This window comes from Carassius carassius, chromosome 11 (genome assembly GCF_963082965.1).
Source record: "Carassius carassius chromosome 11, fCarCar2.1, whole genome shotgun sequence".
In the NCBI taxonomy this organism is placed as follows: domain Eukaryota; kingdom Metazoa; phylum Chordata; class Actinopteri; order Cypriniformes; family Cyprinidae; genus Carassius; species Carassius carassius.
This window is the reverse complement of record NC_081765.1, coordinates 16603845-16630285: the sequence shown is the minus strand read 5'-3', so window position 1 is coordinate 16630285 and position 26441 is coordinate 16603845. Positions and strand designations below refer to the sequence as shown.

Below are 26441 nucleotides of genomic sequence, written 5' to 3'. Positions count from 1 at the left end.
TAGAGAAAGCCTGTGGCGGCCGTGCATGGTTCTCCCTGTGTGCTCATTGAGCTGCATTTAAGAATACTGTGCCTCCAGCATGGAGTGACAGATTAAGAGTACAGCAATCTGAGCGTGTCAGCACTCACAGGCCGCTGATCCAGGATAAGGCAGGGGTGCAGATCTGCTTGGACTCTTTTGCTCTCCCCATTGTTCCTCGTCTCCACGCCAGTGCACAGCAAGAAGCTCTAATCTGCTGTAGAGCATGTGAGGACAGTGAAAACTGGCCACCAAGCGATTACAATAATCACTGCATTCCAGCCATCTGTGAGTCGAGAGCTATGTTCATTTAGCAGATTCGTTTGGTTTCAAATTGTGTCCATGACAGGCTGGAGGGAGCTGAACAATGTTTTCATCTCAATGAAGAAACAGGGGTTGAGTGCAGATGAGGTAAAATATCATTCCATATTACTGCAAAAACCCTCTGCGTGACCTGACTGCACTCATATCATGTATGTGAACAGATGCCTGTAATACTGATTTAACTCCCAAATGAAAAGGATCAAGCTGTTTTCATACATCTGAGTGTCTTATTCTCCCGGCGTGTCTATCACACATCAGCCGTAATGCATCATAGCTCCTCTGGGATTATGTTGATCACACTAACACACGCTCTAACAGCACCATTCAAGCCCTTTATGATTTAACCCATTCATTCTTCCTGACTGATCTCTATTCCTCTCATTTCTCTCTACATCATAATTAAAAAGTTTCATTAGTTGTGAGAAATGTAATTCATATTACAGCACTACACTTTGTTTGAGCATTTATTCAAAAAGTAAGGTTATTTTAAAAGCTTCTAAATAAAACAAAACACCCTAATATGTATCCAAACAATAGTACATGATACAGTGACTGAAATCAGTGACTCAGTTTTGTGTATCTGTTAATTTCCTAAAAAACGTACAAACGGACTGGTTCAACAGAATGACTCAGATTTCTAACTTAACATATCAGAGAGACAAATATGACTGTTGAGGTGGGTGCTACATCATAGATTGTTATTAGAAAATATCTAGAAAGTGTGTATGGTTTCTCATTGGTTTTGACTTCTGAATGCAATGAGACATGCATATTGTACATCAAATAAACCACCAGAACACAGAGTGCAATATGGGCAAAAATCTGTATTGTAATCATGTTTTACTACCAAGAATTTTCCATATTACAGCAATTTTCTCAATATGTGAACACGTTTAACAGCATTCTAATGGTTTAATCAGTGTGTGCATGTCTTGAATGCATGGATGTTTACTTGAAACCACCAGAGAAAAATACACTGACTTCCAAATTTCATGTGAACATAGTATGTGAATCGCACACTCTTTAATTCAAATCAGGCCCTTGCAGTTAATAGTTTTGTTTAGATTTACATGTTAGCTGGTAATTCAGTGTCTCTCCCGACCTTTGCTCTCATTTCTCATCATTTCTTTTCTCAAAGAATGACCATTTTCATTTAGCTCAAGTGGCTTTTGTTTTTGTTCCTCAGTCTGTGCATTTGTGTTAGCAAAAGATTAATTGTCAAAAACTGGCCCTTTGTGTTAATATGTATTTGGTATCAATGTAATTGTATTATCCTGCTCTCAATAATAAGCATAAATAGCTTTCTCACTCCGACACATGCTGGGAAACGAAAGCTCTCAGTATCTGATTTTATCAGCATCAATCTAGAGCGATCCATCCATCTTTAAAGCCATCGACTCCCACTGTCACAGACTGCAGCCCAAACAGATGCTGGCTGCTTTAATTATATTTCACAATTGTCAGCAGATTAACGAGGACACTTGTGGTTGCCAGCATGTCATAAAGTGTCTGACTGCATCTAAATGTCTTTTGACCTTTGAAAGCATTCAGTGTAATCAAGAGGTCAACGCACAATGCTAAGGCTAAAAACGCAAATTTGTTGAGGTTTAAAAAATTATGCAAGACAGTATTTAGTCCCTAATAATACTGAATGCTTGTGTAGTTCTAGTGTAGCCTACAACTGAGACTTACACTGCTGGCAAGTGAGAAAGTTATACTGACAGTCTATCTGAGCTCAGTGTTTTTTTCTACAATCTCAGCAGGCTGTATTCTCTCTCAGCCATTGCTATCACTATGCTAGTATGCATTAAATTGACCAAAAGTGACACTCAAAACATTATAATGTTGCAAAAGATTTCAAATTTAAATAAATGCCGTCTTTTAAATGTCATATTCATCAAAGAATGACATGACAAAGAAAAAAAAAATGATCAGTGTTCTCAAAAATATTACAACATAATGTTTTTTTAATACTGATAATAAGAAGAAATTTCCAGAAAATCAGCATATTAGAGTGATTTCTGAAGGATCATGTGACACCAAAGATTGGAGTAATGGCTGCAGAAAAGTCAGCTTTCAATCACATAAATAAATTACACATTAAAATATATTCTAATAGAAAGTTAAATGAAATTGTAATATTTCACAACATTGCTGTATTTTTGGAATAATAAATGCAGCCTTGGTAAGCATAACAGTCTTCTTTCAAAAACATTAAACAATCGTATCAACCTCAAACTTTTGAACGGTAGTCTACATTTTACAAGTGTAGTTGAAACTAATTGCAAAACATAACTGCGATCCCATGATAGTACACAAGGTATAATCATATAAATAAATAATGAACATTGTAAATTATAAGTACATACCAAGTATAATAAAATATAGGTGGTACATCAGCATATTACATAATTCATGTATTTTAATAGTTTTGAAATTAAGTCCATAAAATGCAGGGGAAAGTATGTTTGCATTTGAGAAACATATTTCCTTTTTGTGTGTGCATTATGCAAGTAAAAGAGAACCACTGCAGGAATATATTTATGAACATCAATTTTATATGCATACATATATGCACAAATATTAGCAGACTTTCCATAGTGACCAGGCAAGGACTCCGCTGCTGGTGTCTCCATATAGCATTAGTGCCATCAACGAGGTGGATTACACAGCCACAGCAGCTCAGGAAATGTGATCAAAAGCTTATCTCATTGGTTAGTCTGATTTTGTTTTGGATGAAACAGGTCTCTCAGTTCTCTCATTCTAAAAGTGAAAATGCTTTGGGGCCTTACGTTTTGGCCACTTTCATGCTGGTTTTGGCATTGCTGCAGAGAGGGTCTACCTGCAACAATAGCCAGCCTAACCAGCCAGCGCCAGTAATAGACATTGTCTTATTCCAGTAACAGCTTGTGCAAGCTTTTGCCAGAAAGTAAACAGTGTTGCTTATCTAAAAAAAGCTCCAAACTGCTCTGAGATTTTTTATTTTCAGCAGCAGTGTGGAGACTGTCATAAGTGGCTTGTGTGGTCACTTTTGAAAACGTGAGCAACGTCCTAAAGCAGTAGCTCTGCATGCACACAGGGTTTGCTGGCCCAGCAGTTAGCATGAAAATACTGTTGCAAAGAAAAACCATATGAGAACTTGACCTTCTCTTTTAGACTGGGATGGAATATATTCTGTGACAGATATGCATCATGAAGCCTAATAGGAGCACCACTCATTTCCTTTCATACGTTATTCTCTCCAATGATTTTAAGTAGAAAATGTATCCAGGCCTGTAAACTTAGTCAATGACAACTTCGATTGACTAAAATCATATCATATCATCAAGATATTGACAAAGCACAGTCCAAAGAGCTCAATGCATTGCATATTATGTGAAAAACCACAGTAGGTAGCCATATAGCAACTTAAAATAAAAGAGGTTCATGCTAATTCTGTGGATATTTGCCAGAAAAGTGTAGGGACCACTTGGTCAAGATAATTTCTAAATTAATCAGGAGAAGATCACCCACCAGGAAACTTAGCTGAGTAAATTTTTATCATCACCCAAGCTGTTAATGAGACTCAAGCAAAGGATGTAAAACAGCATGTTACACCCTGAGTGCACAACTGCTCATAATTAAAGGCAGCCAGCCAGCATGACCAAGTATTTTACACAGGAGAGGATGTTTTTTATATAAGTGGATAGGTTGAACGCTCCCCAAAGCCCCAGTACAACACATTATATCATAAAAAGATCTTATAAAAGCTTTTTAACATCTTTTGTGCAATTTTTCATCCGTAATTAGATACAGTAATCTTCGTAAGACAATGAATAATTGTTTTCTATGGAATATGCCCTGGGGCATTATGCACCTACTGGTTTTTTGAGGGGGCTTCAGTGACATATCTGGCACTTCTTTGTGAGACTGTGAGTCATGATAGTCTTGTGGTGTCATTTTATAGTGTGCATGGGGGTTGGATTCAAATCCTGATAATAATATACTTTTTTATAATGAAATGAACTAGACTGCCAGTGAACATCACTACCAGATAGCATGCTGCATTTTCATCTATGCATAGGTGTCTGGCAGTGCAACAGCAACAGAGGCTGTTCTCTGTAGTCCTTAATGTGAGTCACCTGCAACACAGATTCCCTAGTGTGAGTGTGACATTTAAACTGAAAAATAACACGTATACCATTAAATTCTAAAAATATTCAGTATGTTGTCAGATTAATATTTTATAACATTTTGGACAGATTCCCTAACCATCCCACACAAAATCTGCATGAATCACTTAAGCATTTTGGCATCAAAACAGCAAAATTCAAAGGCAACAACTTTGGGTTACTTTTAATTTTGCACCTTCAATCATGTAAAAATATTTATTTTTTGAAATCCATTAGAATCAAACTCTGTGGGGGCATGTCGGTTTGAATAGGCTTGATGCCTCTGAGTATGCCTGGCCTTACTGTGATAATCTCAGAATAATTCATTACTAAACGAAATGTCTTCAATTAGACTTTCTCGGCTTGTCAGATGGCCCAAAAATGAACATACTGTCTGACATTGCTAAATAAATTAAAACATGATATTTTTGTAAATTAAATAGATTTTGATGAATGTCTCTTGTCAATTTCCCCACTTTCCTAGGCTGCAAGATGTATTTTGTGTTGGCTACTCTGCCAGCACTCATTTTTCAGCATTATTGGTCAGCATTTCCTCCTAATAGCTTTTGAACAGCTGTTATTCCATGGCCTCCAAGCTATACGGGAGACTGGCATCACTCGGTCCCTAATTAGGCAGCCTGCACTTCACCAAAACAAACATTGCTCTACAAAGAGATCTGAGTCAATAATGTCAACAAATTGCTTTCTGTCTCCCAGCAAAAAGATTTCTGCTTCTTGCATCTACTGTACCTCAGCCAGAACAAAACCAGATGTCTCAGGTAGGTGTGTTGTGTTTGGAATCTAAAAGACAAAAGATGATTAGAAATGATAACTGTGTTACAATGCAGAACATGATGAAATGGATGTTGAAAAGATGGATTTTTGAGATGTTTTGGTATATGAGATTAAAATAAGTTTACTGGCATGCTTCTAAAGAAGCTCTGAAAAAGAAATGAATGGAATGAGGTGTCTTGCAACACAGAAAGATCAAGTAGCTCAAGTATTCATGGCAGATCTCAATACAGCCTTCTGTTATGAAGCATGAACCTTTTTTTGATGGCAAGATCTACCTTTTTTTTCAATAAACATTGAGCATGAAAACCTGAAAGCATGAAAGCATGAAAATGACGGCTAGAATGCAACATCAAGCATCATAGTGCAAGAAGAAAAATACAGAGCAGCATTAAGCACAGACATGAACCATTGACCACAGATCATGATAGTAAAAACAGATAGTCAAAATGTCTCCAATGGCACAAAATGCCAGACATTTTTGAAGAAGTGGTTGGTCAATGGCTAGGTGACTTAATTCCTTGATTTCTACATTTTCTAGTCTGAAATAGTGGATCTTGACACCAGTCCCAGGGCTAGACCATCATTAACCTGTTATGTTGGACATAGTGAGGAAATGCCTGAGGTTATTGTCTTGTGAACTTCTGGTTAATATCACATCAGGGGAAGCTTGTCTTCTGTTACAGGACAATGACAGCTGGGCTGCTTCCAACCAATCACCCCAGATGGTAGGGCACACGCTTTGCCCCCCAGCTGGCTCACAGAAATGTCACAAGGTTGCCAAGCATTTGGTTCATGACGGAAGGAAAAAAAGCAAGAAAAAAAGATGAGCATGTTTTACTTTTGCTGATGTCTGGCCTTTAAATCTCTGTGTTTCAGTGTGAGCCTTCAAAGAGCATGATAATGTTACCACATCCCAGTTTAAGAACTTCAGAGTAACATACTTTGGATTCCAGGATGGAATGAGGTTTTAACAGGGAGAGTTTAAATAATTTGGAATGGGACACGGGACTCTTTTCTTTTCAAAAAAGATGTTTTGGTTATCTTAACACTAAGGAGCATAGGATAAAAGACCCTCCTAGAAAAACGTGTTTTTTTTTGTTTGTTTTTTTTTTTACACTCTCATGAGGTTCAGGGAGTGAAACTGGCAAAAAAGTATTTTTAAAATCATCCCACTGGGCATTTGGTACAGCGATAGAGATCAAGAGAGAGCAGCACAGAAGTGGCATATGCTAAATACTTTAGATATTGCATAAGCACACTGTTTAAAACAGCAGCATCTCTCCCTCTCCAAACGCCTACATGGAGATAGAACACACTTATTTATATTACACTTCAATACAATCACTTAAAATTGCATATAATATTATTCAAATAATTAAATACACTGCTGTTCAAAAATCTGAGGTCAGTTATATTTTTTAGTTTGTTTGTTTTTCTTTCTTTTTTTAAAATAAATGAATATTTATGTGCAGGGATGTGTAACACTGGTCAAAAGTGACAGTAAAATTCATTTTAATTTATACAGATATTGTCAGGAGAAACGGGCTGGATTCAGTTGCGGTCTTACACTGAGCTTTATTGAAAGCAGATAAGACAAGGCAGATGAGTATCGTTCCACAGTTTAGCTCGTTCGACAGGCGAATACCAGAGGCATGAGCGCTGGAATCTTCTTGGAGTACTGCATTCGTGAGAACAAGAGGCAGAGCAAAAAAGCAAAAGACACTGGAGCCTGAAGCCAAGACAAGACAAGGTGAGGTGAGAACACAGACCAGCTCAAGCTATTGGTAAGAGTTACAACAGTCTGGCCATGAACAGAGAAACACAGGGAATTATAAAGGGAAAAAATTAGAAAAGCATTGAGAACAGGTGGCGAACAATTAAGGTTAACAACGGAGAAACAAGGAGGGCATGGAAAACTCAAATCAAACAGGCAGACGCAGTGAGCTGTCAAACCATCCAAACACACATTCACAACCCCAAAAGGCAGGTGATTAGCCCCGAACCCTGACAGATATTTCTACTTAAATGGTGTTCTTTTGAACTTTCTACTTACCAAAGAATAATAATTAAAAAATAAATAAATAAATACAAATAAAAAATCAACACAAATAAGCAACACAACTGTTTTCAAGTTAGAGTAATGGCTGCTGAAAAATCAGTTTTGTCATCACAGGTAGAAATTACATTTCAAAATAATATTGAAGAAGAAAACTGTTATTTTAAATTAGAATAATAGTTTACAATGTAAAAAGAAAAAAGAAAAAAAAGAGAGAGACGTCTTTTGTTCAAAATCATTAAAAATCTTGCAGCTCTACACTTCTGAACAGTATAGCCGTGGCCAAAAGTTTTGAGAATTACATAAATATTGGAAATTGAAAAAGTTGCTGCTTAAGTTTTAATAATAGCAATTTGCATATACTCCAGAATATGTAGGGTGTAGGGTGATTAGATGAATTGCATAGTCCTTCTTTGCCATGAAAATTAACTTAATCCCAAAAAAACCTTTCCACTGCATTTCATTGCTGTCATTAAAGGACCTGCTGAGATCATTTCAGTAATCGTCTTGTTAACTCAGGTGAGAATGTTGACGAGCTCAAGGCTGGAGATCATTATGTCAGGCTGATTGGGTTAGAATGGCAGACTTGACGTGTTAAAAGGAGGGTGATGCTTGAAATCATTGTTCTTCCATTGTTAACCATGGTGACCTGCAAAGAAACGCGTGCAGCCATCATTGCGTCGCATAAAAATGGCTTCACAGGCAAGGATATTGTGGCTACTAAGATTGTACTTAAATCAACAATTAATAGGATCATCAAAAACTTCAAGGAAAGAGGTTCAATTCTTGTAAAGAAGGCTTCAGGGCGTCCAAGAAAGTCCAACAAGCGCCAGGATGGTCTCCTAAAGAGGATTCAGCTGCGGGATCGGAGTGCCACCAGTGCAGAGCTTGCTCAGGAATGGCAGCAGGCAGGTGTGAGCGCATCTGCACGCACAGTGAGGCGAAGACTTTTGGAAGATGGCCTGGTGTCAAGAAGGGCAGCAAAGAAGCCACTTCTCTCTGATGAAGCCCCTTTCCAATTGTTTGGGGCATCTGGAAAAAGGTTTTTCCGGAGAAGAAAAGGTGAGCGCTACCATTAGTCCTGTGTCATGCCAACAGTAAAGCATCCTGACACCATTCATGTGTGGGGTTGCTTCTCTTCCAAGGGAGTGGGCTCACTCACAATTCTGCCCAAAAACACAGCCATGAATGAAGAATGGTACCAAAAAACCCTCCAACAGCAACTTCTTCCAACAATCCAACAACAGTTTGGTGAAGAACAATGCATTTTCCAGCACGATGGAGCACCGTGCCATAAGGCAAAAGTGATAACTAAGTGGCTCGGGGACCAGAATGTTGAAATTTTTGGGTCCATGGCCTGGAAACTCCCCAGATCTTAATCCCATTGAGAACTTGTGGTCAATCCTCGAGGCGGGTGGACAAACAAAAACCCACTAATTCTGACAAACTCCAAGAGGTGATTATGAAAGAATGGGTTGCTATCAGTCAGGATTTGGCCCAGAAGTTGATTGAGAGCATGCCCAGTCGAATTGCAGAGGTCCTGAAAAAGAAGGGCCAACACTACAAAAAAAAAGACTCTTTGCATAAATGTCATGTAATTGTCGATAAAAGCCTTTGAAACGTATGAAGTGCTTGTAATTATATTTCAGTACATCACAGAAAGAACTGAAACAAAGATCTTAAAGCAGTTTAGCAGCAAACTTTTTGAAAACTAATATTTATGTAATTCTCAAAACATTTGGCCACGACTGTAGTATATGAAATATTTATCAAGACATCAAAAATGTTGGTGTGCCTACCTTGAATGTGAGGCAATTTGGAATAAGTGACTTTCAAACGCATAAATATAATTGTATCACATATGCATTCTGATGGACTAAATGTAGTGAAAAAGAACATGGGAAAACAAGTGTGGTTGAAAAAACACAACAACCTTATTTTTTAGGGATTTTAAAATATTCAGAGAAAAGCTTCAGGATTAACATCCAGATGGAGCCATTGTTGCATTACATTTCTGTTCTATTCTTCCTGTGCTGCAGATAAACTGAGGCTCTATAGTCAAAGAAATCAAATGAAATACTATCTAACTTAACTCTGAAAGGTTATAGTACATACTCATGTCTACATGTCTTATCTTCATAAGAATCACGTTTTAATTGGAGAGGAATATTGAATCCACATGAAGGAAGTTTGATTGCATGCATTATCATGGCTGATAAAATAAGAACATTTATTGGAGTGGCAACTGCATGAAGATTTGAGATACATAATTTATACTGAGAGCTCACTAGAGACAAATAATGAATGGAAGAATAGAGAATGCAAGATGTAAAGCAATGCAAACAACCATTTAATGTGCATTTCTCATAAATTATTTTCAAATAAATGAAACTAGACCAGCAACAGTGTTTGTCCTGCCAATAGCTCAAGTAAAGCCTGTGTTCAAAAGCTTCATTAATTTAGGACTGATCATTTTCCAGATTCTATCATCAAAAGAGATCAGACGAAAGCAAACAAGTAATGAGAGGCCACAGTTGTGTTCTGGTTCCTTGTTTGTGCTCATCTCAAACTGACAATTAAAACAATTTTCAAAGCATCACTCTAAAAGTGTTTCATATCATATTAAAGTAGCTATTTTAACTTTACATTTAAGTAAGAATATAAAATAACATTTGACCTTTTTCTTTCCTGGCATGGACTTTAAACATATTGTTTAACTTTCCTTGACTAAAAATTACACACTCTAATGCTGTAAACATTATCTTAGTCGCTCATGAGCCATATTTTAAAAAGAACGAGAGAACAGACTCTGCTCTGACTCCAGAGAAACTAGCTGTTATATATTTATGTTTACACTGAGGGAAGAAGAGGAAGAGAAACATCATGATGGATTATTACACAAAGAACAAAGGTAGAACTATATGTGTGCTATATCTGCAACTGAATTTTAATATCTGATTAAATTCATGATCCAAAAATGTTGTTCATCTAATCAGAACAAATGAGTGAATGAGACAGCGTATGTTTTACAATGACTCTTATATAACTGGCTGAATGACCAGAAAGGTCATAGCTCCACCGGACACAGCTCATCTCAGATCAGATATAGATAATAGATGCATGATCTACAAGAATATGTCGGTCCGCAATAATCTACTCTATGATTTAGGCATAGGAGAACCAATAAGGATGCTGTTATTGTCTAAGATCATCAGACAATGACTGCAGACAGAGCACACGAGTCGATGTCAGCATTTCAGGACAAACACAGGTTAATGAATTGTGTCTTCATAAGATTGTAAACAGAATATCGACAGAATCTGCTGACTATCCACTAACTTGCAGTACAAAAAAAAATTGCCATACCTAGTTTGTCAGCATCAGAAATTCAGCAAGAATCTGTTTCATTATGTTTTATGTATCTGTCTCTGCAGATTTTAAGCAGGGGATGCAGTGATTTAGGCTGAGTAAAGCCTTGATTAATCAATATTTTCATGCTCTGACATCCACAGAAGTCAAGTTAACAATATGGACAACACTGTCCATGCTCTTCACCGCCTCTAGCCTTTCAAGGCGATTTATATTGCACACTGTAGTGTAAATGACACTCTCTCTATCTTCCTTTTTATCACTTTCCAAGGTGTTTCAGTGCAAATTAGTCATTTTTTATATACATTATAACAGAAGCAAGTTGGTTATGCATTAATATTTGAAAGAAAATATGAATCAGTCATGTCTCATCTACTGTAACTCTAGTGCCAAACTATTATACTGGAAACAGAAAAGAAAAAAATCCTCAAAGATTCTCTCCCCTTCAATGCCCACAGGAAATCTGGTCAGCTCCACGGGAGAGCTCCCTTAAAAAGCCTCCTGTGTTTGACCTCATAAGAAAGTTGAAATAAATGACTCTATCATGCTAATGCCCAACAAGGCTCTGTTCTCCCCCACTGAGAGGGGAGTTGTATTTAGAATGTTAAAACAGTCCTTCTGTACCACAAGAGCACTCTGACATGCATTCAAACTGAATAAATATCGGTGTCCTGTTTGGGTCAATGCACCCATTTTGCACTTCAAACTTGAAGTTAAACTTCAAAGACAGAAATCTAGAAAGAACTTTAAGCTTCAGGCATTATAGATGGACTGACTGACAGCGCATTATGATTCAGTCTATATTCAGTCTTGGTCTAACAAAAACAACAGCATACACTCTTAAAGATGATATTAAGTGAAAATTCACATGATTTTCTAAAATACAATTGTGAACAATTTATCTATGCATATATATATATATATATATATATATATATATATACATTTTCAATCAAAATGTCATCACTCAGCCAGTTTTATGGTAATGTATGGCAGACTTCTCCAGTCATTGAGTCTCCTTAAACCCCGCCCCTTTCTTAAAATCAACCACAAACTCACATTCAGAGCTGTCTTCATGCAATCAACAACCGATGGATAGAACGCCAGCTTATTTTTTTTTCAATCATTTATTTCCCTTGATAATCAAAATATGGAAGAATAAGTCCTTCACTACTTTCGTTTCATCTAGACTTTATTGAAACTTTACAGATTTAATACATTTCAAACCAAAATACTCCTTTAAAAAATGAATAGATTCTTTGTTAGGGTGTATGTAGCTCTATGAAGCATTAAAAATCTTAAGTTAAATCATGAGTTCCAAAGAACGTCCATGGAACCTTTCCATGGCACAAAAGGTTCTTCAGATTAAAAAAAAAAAATTCTTTACATAAAGTTCTTTAAGATCTGTTAAATAAACTGACTGGGAATCTTTGGGGAATTTAAAATGAAACTTTTATTTTTAATAGTGTTTTAATAGTGTATGTAAGCTTCCTTTTGCAAAAAAAAGTTGTAAGAAATGGTTTGCCACACTTATACATACTGTAACGTTGGCGCTGATGAGATGTGCGGATCTATATGTGAGCTCTTATTGGACAGAGATATGGTCATAACAGGCATGGGTCAAACACTGGCAAACAGGTATATAGAGCGCAAGACACAAGAGTAATCCTAGGGCATGTGTGGGACTTGACAGAGACAAGACTATGAAAACTAGAAACTAACACGGAAAAGGCTTACGTATCGCAGTTATCGCTAAGAGATGGATATGTGCAGAACAATACTCTGCAGTGTGTGAGGGGAAGTCCAGTGCTTATAAAGCGTGTCTGATGATTGTGCTGTGTGTGTGTGTTTGATTGGTCTCAGGTGCATGGTGTGATTATTATCAGATGAATGTGATTGGTGGAATGGAGCATGGGAAATGTAGTCTAGGGTGTACTGTGTAGTGTGAGAGTCTGTGTTGTGGACGATGACCCCTGGTGATGAATTAATGGAAGTTCAGTGACCGGACACATACCCTTTCGAGAAAGGTTCTTTGGGGAACCAAGAAATTGTTATTATAAGACATCAATCAAGGATTCTTCCTCAGCGCCTTATTTTTAAGCGAGTAAAAGCAAATACATACATGGCAACCAGTGCTGCAATGTCAGTGTCTGGTTTACTGTCCTTGAAGGGGTTATTTGACTATTCTTCTCACTAACTGGCCAGCTGGTGTGAAATTTGGCACAGTGTGTTCGAAAGATACTGAGGTAGCTAAAACATGCATGCAAGTCTCTTGTGCATTCACAAACATGACTTACAGAAATTGTAAATCAACAGTTCTCTATGTCTTAAATCAATCATTCTGTATCTCTACATTGATCTATTTTTATAGTAAAAAGTGCTTGACATTTTTAATACAATCATGTCCAAAGACGATGTCAGAAAACACTGAGCCCCTGGGCCCTGACCCACTGTTTGCCCTAGCCAGGTGAAACAAGGCTTTCATCTTGTGTCATGTTGGGACCCTCCACTGTCCCAGTGGTCACAGTAAAAGGGATGTAGTTGTTCTTCCAGGGACACCAGATCTGAAAGGACATCCCCTTGTTATCCCTCTTTGAGAGCAGAGCCAGAGACTCCTTAGGGAGACAGAAGCAACCATTATATCTGTTACCTGACACAGATGACAAGGGCATGATGGATCTCCAGCTTTATTCTGGTACCCCTTTGGTAAATATGAGAATATTCTTTGCACGTCCTCAGTGAGGATTCACTTCATCTGATCCCGGTCCACAAAGCACATCTCATGCAGAGCAAAACCATGAATGACTCATAACACATAAAAATGACAGATGTCTAGTGAAACCTACAGATACGTCCCATCGCATGTTTCTCATGTTAATAATACAGAATATGTAACTGATTCACATAATCATAGCTGAGGATGCACCGACTAAGAGTGAGAATGCTTTAGACGCACAAGCTTCATACAGAGAAATGACAATCAACGGGAGTAAGGAAAATATAATGAAGTGTGTTGGAATGACAATGGAAATCAAAAGTGTAAATCTGACTTTTTGGCACACATAACTATAAGTACAACATTAACATAGCATAGACGAGACTAAAGAGCAGACAACACTTATTGTGAGGTAAGAAAGAATAATTTCACACCAGGTATTTTAATTCAAGATCATGCCATTGATTAATGAACGTCAAATGACAGGAATGGTGTATTTAAATCAGCAGGTTCTCTTATATACAGATCTGACATACACAATAAAATAACTATAAATATGTCTGAACAGATGGAGAGGATTGTAACAAAATGGGACAGTATATGACTAACACACTTACCTATGCATTTACAATTAGTTTTCTACGTTTTACATATTTCTATATTTGTTTACAATTTTCCTTGATCTTGTGATTTAAAATGTTTCCTATAAAATATTTTCAACAAAATGAGGCTGGTAGTGGGGAATTATATAATTATGAACAAAAAAACTTAAAAAAAAAAAAAAAATCCTTCCTTCATTAGCGTCACAGCCTTTCAGACATTCCCATGCACAGATTTTCACAACAGCTCTCTCTGTACTTGATATTAATTTAGGCAGCTTAGTAGATTTGTAAACTGTTTTGCAGCAGACACTTATGCAAATATTATACCAAAGTTTGAGACACACACCTAAAAATAAATAATTAAATAATAGCAAAACAAAGAAGAAGAAGAATGAGTTACCAGACGTTGAAATAAAATCATACAACATCGCTCTGACTTCTCTAGATACCTAATCGAGAAAGGATATTAGTCTCAATGAATGCTTTTTAAGCCTCAATTTGATACAGCGATCGAATTTGAAATGCTCAATCTCTCACACCTGCTCCACTATCTCCACTCATGATAATCATTCATCGTGAATTGTTACGGGTTCATCTGATGCAGTAAAAGTTTACATTAGCAGGAGTCGTCTTTAAATCCCCCGCACTCTTTCAACAATTGAATTGATTTCAAGATCTCCGATTGTTTAGCATCTGTATGAAACCACTTGGTCTAATAAAAACGCACCTAAAGAAAACAAAACTCAACTTTTAATACAATATTGAACGGCACTGCAGATACTTACAGTGACTGGCGCACATTGTCGAGCTGAGGACGGAGAGCAGCGTCAAACTGACAGGAAAAGCCCGTGACTTTGGCAACTGCATGTTGTCCAGATTTACCGATGGCAGTATATCCGAAATGTGTATGAAAATTAACGTATTTCCAATACGATTCGCGCCTATCTGTGTTCTCGCGAGTATTTCAGTGGCTCTTGCCTCTCTATCCTGACACCAGTGAGCAGCAGAGAGAAGCTCTTAAAGACACCCACTGCTCCCCAAACGCTGTCATCATCATCCCTCCAACGCGCACACACACAAACAACGCGCTCCCTCCTTTGCCACGCGCCCCTCGTTTTCCAAAACAAACACTGGTTGAGTTCCAAATGCATCTGAAGTCAGTCCCATATGACATTTACAGTTGTTATGAAGTAATAGAGGCGAACGATATGGAAAACTGTATGTGGCATATTCATCAGGGCATAGTGATTAAATCAGTGAATTGTGAGCCGACAAGCTTTCAACACCATGGACAGCTCCACCGACCAGACTGTTGTAGATGATTAAGAACGTGGTAGCTGGTTTCCAGCTGTTCTAAGATGGCCAAAGATGGTCATTTTTTGGTTGGCAAGTGAGTTATTAGCTGGCTGACCAGCAATCATGTTCCAGCTTGACCATCTTTAGCTAGTATAAACAGCTGGTTGAGCTAGTATACATAACCAGCTAATGACTTGGTTAGACCTCTTAATTTATTCATTTAGCAGACGCTTTAATTAAATTTTTATATAAGACAAGCTAAGTACAGTTAATGTTTACCTTAGACCAGCTAGAAATGTCCCATGTTCCAACACAAAGCTACAAGCTTAATGAATTAAGCTTAGTTAATGTACCTTTACTTTATAGTTGACATTTTTCCAAGTGGTTTATAAAGCATGGAGGAAAGACTGCCAAAGGCTATGTGCTGGACATGTAAACCATTTAAATACAGTTCTGAATAATCAATAATCAAGACAATATTTGTGAAAATGTGATTTATGGATGCTAATAAGTATTAATTTTAGTGGCCAAACTCCACTTCATTTGATTATGATTGACAAACCTGATTTGAGGACAGTTTGTAATAACTTGTAATACCTTAAACATTAATGAAGTTGACCATCAGTGTCACTGACCACTCAAAAGTCTGAATAATGTTGCATGTTCTGCATATATATATATATATATATATATATATATATATATATATATATATATATATATATATATATATATACTGATTTATTTTTGTATTTTTATTTTTTTTTCAAAGTGTTTCTCATCCTGTGCTGCTATCTTTTTAGTAATTGTATGAGCACAATTTATTTATTAATATATATTTTTTCTTAGACTGGTGGTTGTAAACCCTTTTGGGTCTCATCCATCTTACTTTACTAGACAGCTGGTGACACCCATAGGCTTTAAATGGGATGACAACACCTGCCCACTTACTCACTCAAATGCTGCTCCATTATCCTTAGTGAGGACTAAATGATTTACATGGAAAGAATGAACAGGAAGTAGTAAAAAAAAAATGTTGTTAAAATTTCATTAATCAATACATGAAAAGTTTTTCTTTAGTACCTGATACATTTAAAGTCAAGTATCAACCTTTAATAAAACCAGCTTTGTTATCTCATTTAACTGTGTAGCACAATGAGTAGAGCATGACACTAGCAACAACAAGGTCATGGGTTTGTTTACCCTAGAATACATGAACAGATAAAATGTAAACCCTAAATTCATTTTAAGTTGGTTTGGAGGAAAAGGGTGTCTGCCAAAAGCATAAATGTAAATGAAATCAATTACATTTCAATTGGTAATTTAGTCTTACCTGCTCAAATCACGCATCACTGGCCAGAACAATATTAGGTGGGTTAAACAACCTTAAACTAACCAGTGACTGAAACTAAATCACCACAGATGTTCAAGATTCTTGTTCAATACAGTGTCACCAATACAGACTCATACTCATGAGAAAAAATGTGGACAACTCAATGAAAACATTGCAAAGGAAGTTCAAAGCCGGTGGTAGACAGTTGGATGATAAGTGTGTTTGTGCAACAGTCCGATGGCTTAATGCTGCGGTCAGTACTCCCTCTGGGATGAGTGATAAGCCTGTTATCACATAAGAGAATATAAACAGGCTTCACAAGGGACAGAATGCAGTGACAATGGGATTAATATTTAAAGTATGACCCTCTCAGATCAGATGTTCATTTTCTCATGGGTCAAAATACAAAAGATCTGCATTATGAAGCATTAAAAGAGGAGTGAAGTCACCAGCACTTCAATATCTCCCCAGCAATTACTTATTAATTAACAGTAACTATTAGCAAACACCATGCATGATGCTATCAGATAATGAGAATAGAACATATTTCTCATGAAACAGTTTGCTTAAGTAAATGCATGTCCACCCAGGGTGTTTTTCCCTTGCAGTTTGCAATGAATTGATCTTATTCATGAGTTGTATCAGTTTTATTCTATATTTACACTCCATGTTACATGGATCAATACTTAATGCATTGTTAAGCATCAATTGTGTGCAATAAATATGCTTGTGGTCTAATTAGTGCAAAAAGATTCACAATCTCACCTCCACAAGGATGCTAGTATTATACACTCTATATCAGATCACCATATGAGGACTTTTCAGCTATGCATGCTAGTTCTTGTTTTCTTTTCCAGTGGTTGTGATGGAAATAGATTTTCAATGTAACAAGGGTTTCTAGAAAATGTATTACTGAATCATTATACAACATTTAATAAATATAAAAAATAACCTAATCTATGTGCAAAACCACTTTAGTAGTATAAGTTGTATTGAGCTTTAAAGTATTTATTCATGTGCATAATGTTTAAAAAAAAGTGATACAGGTGCCCTGCCTTCTACTGATAGTATTATTCTCACCATCTGCATAAATGCATTCAGTTCCCATTTATCTAGCAGCTCAATAGACTCTCCCTTAAGGTCTTACCCTGAGCTTTGTCTTGTCGGATGTCAAGTTATTAGTCTGTACTAAATTGCTATTAAATTAGGCCATTAAGGCCATTTTTAACACTTTCTTTTAGTCATAAAAATCTGATTTTTGGTTAAACATATCTGTCCTAAAGATGGAAAACCATTAAAAATATATTGTTTATTGTAAAGTCTCAAAGGTTGCAGGATATTAAATATTTCAAGATCTCTTATATCACACTCAAAAACAGATACAATCTCACCACAATGAAGAATATGAATGCTGTATATCAATCCTATCCCATGTCCAATGATCTTGAGCTCTTGGGTACTTTCCATATGCCATTTATTCCTGGAAATATAGAATTCAGAGGTTGAGAATCTGGTTTGATAGATTCAAATAGTGTACTATGGCTTAACATTATGCATTAAAAAAAGCTTATGCTTCTGCAGAAATCGTCAAAATATATAAAGAATAAATTCTACAGTGTTAATTATATAAACATTTAAAGATCAATACAAAGCACTTACATATACCAAACCAACATTTGATTCATATACTGTTATATTTGTTAAAAAGTCAAACATAAAAAAAAAAAAAGGCTCCTCAAATCATCTCTGGAATCCATTGCAAGGGTCGGATTTTGTCTGCTCTGGTCTCCTTCATTCTCGGCACAATGTCAGACACGAGCTGCTTCATTACTCACACCTCTCCAGACGAGTCTTCACCTTCACTGGCCCTGTCAGCACTGAGTCAGGTATGTGTGAGCCTCTGAACTACAGACATTACTCCAAAGAGTACATTTCCTTCATGAGACAGCTGTCTGTATCTATCTACCTTTAAAGAGTCAGAATGTGTAACAGCGTGTTTCAGGTCTTAGAATTTGTTTTGCTATTTTGAAATGTACATTGTTTTGTTCTGGAAAAAAAAACACTTAATATCTTCATATTAAACAATTTAAGACATATTACGTAAAAACTTAAATGTAAAAAAAAGAAAAAAAAAAAGAATAAAAAATAAAACTTACGATAACTAAAACTGAAATAAAAATATATTAAAGACACATAGAAATATTAAAAAACTAACAGAAAAAATACAACAGAACACAAAGAAATCACTAAAACTAAAATCAAAGCATAAAGTATGAAAATTAAAGCTAATTCAAAATATTAATAAATAATATATAAATAATAAAAAACACAGATTTAAACATTTAAGCCGAACCATTTCTCAATTTTTCAAGACTGATTATTGATTATTATTGTTGTTGTATTTAATGTAGTACTACAGTCATATTTCCATATGTTAGTGATGAAAAAAGAAAAAATCGTTCTCCTGTAATTACCTTCATCACAAGTTACCTCAGGCTCTTGTGCATTAGATTGAATTCCATCTGACACTGTGTGTTTGTTGCATGAATGGACATATATTCACACTACACACTAAACAAACTGAATCCATTAGGAGAGGATAAGCTTGTTGACTAATGTAATCCAGTCATTCTTCACTTGTATCTCTAGGTTGAAAAAAAAGGAGAGAAATCAAACTCTCACTGGCAAATTTCAGGCAAGGACTCATCAGTTTGATTTATAGCAACTCCAGTGACACCCATCATTTCTGAAATAGCAGTTACTGACAGATAGCATCACACGAGACGGCCAGTGTCAGGGTGAGGAAGAAGTAATGCTCAAACAATGCTGAAATGCATTTGCTATTTCAGAGCGGAGACACATTTGTTACAGGCTGACACTAAATATTATGAATGGTCAGGAGATTGTGGTGTTCTCAGGTTTTTCAGAGACAGTCACTGATGCCTCTGGTGGAGAGTTCACTTGAATTTGTGAATTATCAGGAACATTTTTGTGGTCATATATTTAAAGGTGAACTCAGGTGAGTACTTTTTTCCTCATTAAAAATAAAAGTCCCTAATTTACTTGAAGAATTGAACTTACATAAAAAATATATATATTTAAATTACAGTATATACATCTAAATGAACAAAACATTCGTTTTTTTTAGACTATTTATTGGAGATTTCATATTTTTTAAGTGTGCATTGTATTAATTATACTTCTAAATGTTTATGCTGTTTATTTCTTTATATGTAGGTTTTTAGCAAAACAAAAGCCCTCAGAGTCATTATTTTCTGTCATTTAAGATCATAAATCATTATTTAAAGAGTTCTGTGTGCTATCTAATCCCATTGCAGAAATAAGTAATTAGTTGGAATTAACTAACAAAAGAGATGTCTTTGAGTTGTCTTTCTCTCTCTCTCCTCTGTCCTCAGATTAAAGAAAATATCTAATCTTTAGCTGCCCCAACAAAAGAAAGACTCTATGGAAACCTGGCATCCAGAATCATCACTGTGTCTTATTGCTTTTCTAATGTAATTATATCTGTAGAAAAGATTGACCCTAGCTAATATGCGCTGACTAATGCTGCCATTAAATGACAAATCTACCATAAAGTAAATTAAACATTCACATTACTTATCCTGCAAGAAAAGTAAATTATATGGTAATTGAGCAATAGCATAAATATTGCATGAGAAAGAGTGCTATTATCCCAAATATTATCACGAGTCACGACTGCGATTCAGCCACAGTGAAGCTAGTAATCAGTCGAGGCAAGTAAACAGCCAAAATAGTTCCTAGAATAGCCAGTTACTTTGCATAGTTTTGTTTCCACAAAAAGTCTCAAATCGACTATCACATGCCTTGAGCAACACTGCAGCAACATTTCATTTCTAGATGAAACTAAATGGTTCAGTAAATGATGTATTCCATGACATATTCCACTCCTCCTCATATCATTCCAAACATGTATGAATTTTCTAGGGTTTATTTTATGGCAAGAGCTGCAACAATTCTTAAAAATACAGGCTATGTTTATTTTCTAAAGAAAAATAACAGCATGGGAGTTTGAACCAACAGGAAGAGTAAATAATGACAGAATTTTCATTTTTTGATTAACTACCCTTGATACCTGTGAAAGACAGAAAAATTGGGAAACATACGTCATCTGTCCGGAACTGATTACATTTTGAAAATGGATATTTTTCTTAAAAAAATGCATCAATGCTCCACAGAAGGCCTTTGTTCATCCCCCAGGGCCGTGTAAGACACTTTTTTTATGCCGTTTTTTTATTTAACTTCTTTTGGACTGATGCTTGCAACACCAACTTAAGAGAGCATTTAAAGCCTGAAAAAAATTGTTTAGAAATGTTTTTAACTTATTGAAGTTTTGTACAAAATATTAAAAATAATTTTATATGCCATGTTTTTTTTTTTTTTTTTTATATATAATAATATAGATAGTTTCAGATAGGACTGTTACAGTAAACCAAAAAGGACTGTTCACAAGGCCAAAACTTGAAATGGTTGTAATGCAGTGTTTAGTTTTTTTGTTCTGTACAAATACCCTGGAAGACTTTAAACACTTCTTGTAAATGTGGATATTATTTAAATACATGTAATTGTATTCTTTATATTCTGACTCAACAAAACTGCCATTCTAAAATCTAGCATCCATCTTTTTCATCCACCCGCTAAGATACATATGTGAAAGGCTTCCATTTGTTTTGAAATATAAAAAAAATTTTATAAGGCAAAGCACTGTTCATTTCTCTATTCTCGTCTCTCACAGAAGTTGAGTTGGGGGCGGGGGGACAGGTGGGCTGCCAGCTGTTCCTGCAGTACACAGCCATCACCCAGAAGAGCCAGATGGGAAATCTAAACACCTCAGAGAGAGGGCTCCCCTTTGAACGTGAAGGGCTATCAGTGTCTGCAATGTGACAAATGGCTTTATTTATATGTAAAACTGTAAAGAAATATATTGGATCAGTTTTACCATGCTAAGAAAGAGATCATTGCTAAAGGCAACCATAACATCATACAGGACAGCATTACATTAGTGTTTTCACACTTCATTCTCCTCTGAGAAAGATTAGCAAGTTGCTGCAGGTGTCACTGTGCATTAATTTCAGTCAGATGTGACTATGAAGTCATGAATGACAGTGACTTTCATGGGTGCTTGCAAAAGTATGCACTGTATCCATGTTTCTTTTGAGATTATTAAACTATAAAGTCCTAATTGAAAAATACATAAACAAAAATTGTTGTTATCTGAAACAGCAACAGCAGCAGCGGCGGCATAATTTAATGTTGTTTTGTTTGACCTGGAGGTTGTATTATACAATTATCTTGCTTCCCACAACCCACAGTTCACCAGCCTCTTAATCAGGTTCTGCAATATGATTAATATGATTGAACTTCCCCCTCGGGATCTCACAAGACTTGTGTGACTGACTTCTTATCTAATTACCATGATTATCTTGAGAGTGCAGAGTGTGAATAGATGATGATAATAACAACAATAATAATAATAATAATAATAATAATAATAATAAACTATTTATTCTCAGAAAAATTCAAATACAAAATGATTAAAAATCCAGCACCAGTGAACAAATGAACAAAAAAAGCAGTACTTCTCTGAATCCTGCATGATTCTTTACTCAGATCAGCTCTTATAGAGTCAGTTTTGCTTTTCTGTTTTGCCATTTCAGAACAATTCAGCATTCACTGGGTGAATCTCTGTGATGGAAAATGCTGGAGGAATTACAGTTTAAAATTAACTAAATAATCATAATGGTTCACTAGCTACAACTTTGCCCAGAAAAGAACTGAATAAGATCCTCTACATACTTCATAATTTGTCTTTAGCTTCAAGGCCCACCAACAACCAATTCACAAACACCATTTAAGAATTACCATTCGTTCTTGGGCTTCATTGCCACTTGGGGAAGAGAAAGCAGTGCAGGGTTACTGACAGGGCATATGGGGCACATCCAAGACTCCCAAGGGTTTTATCCTCCAGCACAGTGTCCCATTAACATCCATTGTTATTAACATTAACACTATAAATGTTGTTTTGGCCTGACCTTGAGAATAATGTTTATTTTACCACTCTGTTATTCCCCTATATGGTAAGTACAGTAAGATGATGCTGTAAAGGCATGGTAGTGATACCAGTTTCAAGTTCATTTAAACCTTAAGAGAGCAACAATTTAGCCTTTCATTGAGAGGCCGAAATCCTGACAGCACCTCTCTGGCCACTATTAGCCAATCTGGATGTGGCAAGCGTAAAATGCCGCTAGCTAGATTCGTCAAGAGACATTTGCTGAGTCAGGTGTGTGTTGTGGGTGACTGACTGTAATGGATAAATTACCTGCAGCCATTTTGGGAATGAAACCACACAAGTGAAGGCTGGAGGGAAAACTGAGACTTTATAGACCTGAACGATGTCAGTGTGGTAAGTGTGATGTGAAATGACTGTTATCTCGACGTGATGGGAGACATAAATCATGCTGCTGACAGCTGTTTGAATGCAGTGATTGTGCTTTGAGTATAAAGTGTTGTGTACCAGAGCAGTAGGTGTTTCTACTGCACTAACTTAACTACATGGACTGCATGTCACTAAATGGTACTAACAGATGCTCCAATAACAGTTTAATTTAGCTAAACGATGCCAACTCATTGCATAAATATTATTATTGGTTCTTACATCTGTCTGCATTTTAAATAAACTAACAACAACGTATAAAAAAAACATAATCTAGATTTTAATCACAAAGTCAACAATTATACTGTTTAACCTTGGAATAAAAATAATAAATCACATATTTTACAGAGGCCTACTTATTCAATCCGGAGATCCAGAGATGAATATCTATAGATTGTACAGATGTCTCGTACACTATTAAAATGACTGTTTTACATTAAATCCTAAAATATTATAATCCATTATAAAAAAAAAAATTAACATTACATTTTAATTGTTATAATCTAAACAAAGAGTAAACTAAACACATATTTAAATATTTACAATGTGAACAAATAGTTTTCTATCATTTCAATCATCATTTTGAGATCTTTACACTGAATTGTGTATACTGCATCCACTGTTGAACATCATTAATAGACAAATCAAATAAACTAGTACATTTGAATAAAAAAAATAAAAAAATCAAGCATGTTTTGAAGAAAGTTGAAGAAACTCTATATATGCTACAGTACACACTGTAAATACTACAACAGATTTGCCTGTTAAAAACTCTGATGAGAACCCACTTCATTAAGCATCTTGATATTTTCTAAGCCTGCTGAGTGGATTTATAAGTGCATCCAGATGCAGAATTGTGAAAGGGAATGAATGCATTCTGCTTTTTATTACCAGCATTAGCATTTGTAATCCAAATCATCTCTCCAAGAAAGCCAGTAAATTCATGACAACTTGTCAAACGCTTTTAGTTTAGCTCAGCATTGCACACATACAATTTTATTTTTATAATGTCACTAACTAAATTTCTATTGAACATGCACTCTTTAGGTCAGTAGACCTCATTGTCCAATGTCTCCTGAGGCACAGTCTTGTCTAAAGTAGTTTTCAAACTGCCCTAGATTATTGGCAGAGGCAATATAATTAATATTCATTGTTCCTGTCCACAATGACAGATCTGGGATTCAAAATGCTACAGTAGCAGCACCAAAGCATGCTTACTCTCTCTGGCTTACTGTGTGTGTGTGTGTGTGTGTGTGTGTGTGTGTGTGTGTGTGTGTGTGTGTGTGTGTGTGTGTGTGTGTGTGTGTGTGTGTGTATGTGTGTGTGTGTGTGTGTGTGTGTTCTACAAGTATAAAACCCAAGGTCCATTTTATATTTCATGCATTAATCTTTTTTTTTGTTGTTGTTTTTTTGTAGTTCTTTAAGAGGCCAATCCACATCTTAAAAATTGTTTATGTCATGTTTATATGTGGATTTTGACTTAAGAATAGTTCACATCTCTTTATATTCTTACATTACATTATTAGTTAATATTTAGGCAATAAAGACAAAATTTTAACATGGAAGTTCTAATTGGCTTGTTGAGCAAGTATATTATTCAAATGAGTGCTGAGTGGGAGAAAGCTGTTACTGATATGCATGAATGTGTAATATTTAATTGCTGTAACTGTGAGGCTGTTAGTGATGCTAAACCAAACAAATGCCCTCAAACAATTAGCCATGTTATCATATACTTCCACAGGATGACTGTACACATATGTTTACAAACAGTAAGTTATTTCTGCTGCTCTAAGGGGCATTTTAATTAGGATGTGTCTAGATTTAGTTTTAGACAATGTTGATCTTTACTGAAATGCACAAATTGATTCAAGACACCATAATGCCTAGGGCGTAGTTTCCTGCTACAGCTGCTCTTGTAAAGAAGAAATATAAGCAGGCATTTGTCCACTACCTTTTTTACACTAAATGAAACATCCAAGTTCTTGTACAGTTCTTATACAGCATTTTGTGATTAAATTCTGAATGATTCCATAATACAATATATGTGTAAAAACAACATCTTGAGGCTCTAAAATGTAAACCTATGCCCTAAAAACTCTTTAACTGACTCAATGAGTGAAAAAATGGTCCATATACAGTATGTGGAAATAAAAGACCAGCACAGTGAACTAACCTGGTCCCTGAAATCCATAAGCACACCTAAATCTACCACCATACACAATGCACACATTATTCACATCAGAGTAGCAGAATCTCAAATCATTCATTTTTCATTACTGGATGAGTGTTCGACTCAAAATGACCGATGACCAGGTTCTGTATTGAAGCACTGTTACATAACAGTGTTGGCCTTCATCATTTATTTTGTGGAGTAGTTTGAGTTCTGCACATCAATGAGGGTTCGTGATCTTTTTAAATTCTCAGATCACAGATGGGTGTCAAGACAGACCGCTGTTACACAAACACCACAACAGAGGAGCTGTCAGTCAAACACAGACACAGCCTGTGACAACTGAGGCCTGCACTGACAGATGGTCAATAAAGCTCTAATACGACATGCCATGCTACATGACAAGAGAAGTGAATATGATGCTGGCAGATTTTGTTTCTGTGAAGAGTGGGACGGGACCGAGAGCCATGGGAATGGAGAGAGGCCAGTGGAGTGAATGATAACGGGTGAGACCTGCACCACACACCGGTCTCATGCCCCACGGAGGAGCTCTGGAAGAATAAAAGGAGGAGTAACGAGAGTAAAGGACGAGAGAGGACCAGGCCTGGACTTTAGTCATCCATGAGGGGTTATACAAACAAAGTGTACAGTAGTGTGTACAGTAGTGTGTACAGTTGAGTGTACAGTATCATGGAAATATGCTGGAACTTTCTGAACTTTCAGACATTTAATTCCAGTGGGGAAAAAGATCAAGGTATAAAAAACTTAAATTTCCAAAAACAGATAAATACATTTGAACGCAGGCCCAGATGACTGCCCACATTTACATTCTATATAGTCTATTCAGCATTCAGAAACTTAAAATAAGAGAGATATTATTTAAAAACAACAGAACTAATGATTAGTGTAAAAATAGTGTTTGTTTATGTTCAACCAAAATATATGCTTTTGCATTCTTTGAGATTGAATGTGAAATTTATTTGAGGAACGCTAAACTTTTGCAAGTGAATGAAGAATGCAAATTGAGGAACACGCATTGAGGAATGCAAAAATTTTGTGAACAAATACAAAGTTTCTAAAGGGAACAACCCCCCCCCCCCCCCCCCCCCCCACTGAAATACAAATGTATCTGGTATTTT

At 36.1% G+C, this 26441-nt stretch overlaps 2 protein-coding genes across 12 annotated transcripts in view; one reads left to right on the top strand and one right to left on the bottom strand.

The window, feature by feature from the left end:
- LOC132152884 (contactin-associated protein-like 5) overlaps positions 1 to 15034 on the bottom strand; it is a 73139-nt gene extending 58105 nt beyond the window's left edge. The window contains exon 1 of the mRNA XM_059561824.1: positions 14817 to 15034. Coding sequence (XP_059417807.1) covers positions 14817 to 14898 — 82 coding nt within the window. The 5' untranslated portion in view covers positions 14899 to 15034. The remainder of the gene's footprint in view (positions 1 to 14816) is intronic.
- The window catches only part of LOC132152888 (zona pellucida sperm-binding protein 4-like), a 240818-nt gene that overhangs the window by 75399 nt on the left and 138978 nt on the right, over positions 1 to 26441 (top strand). The window lies entirely within an intron of this gene.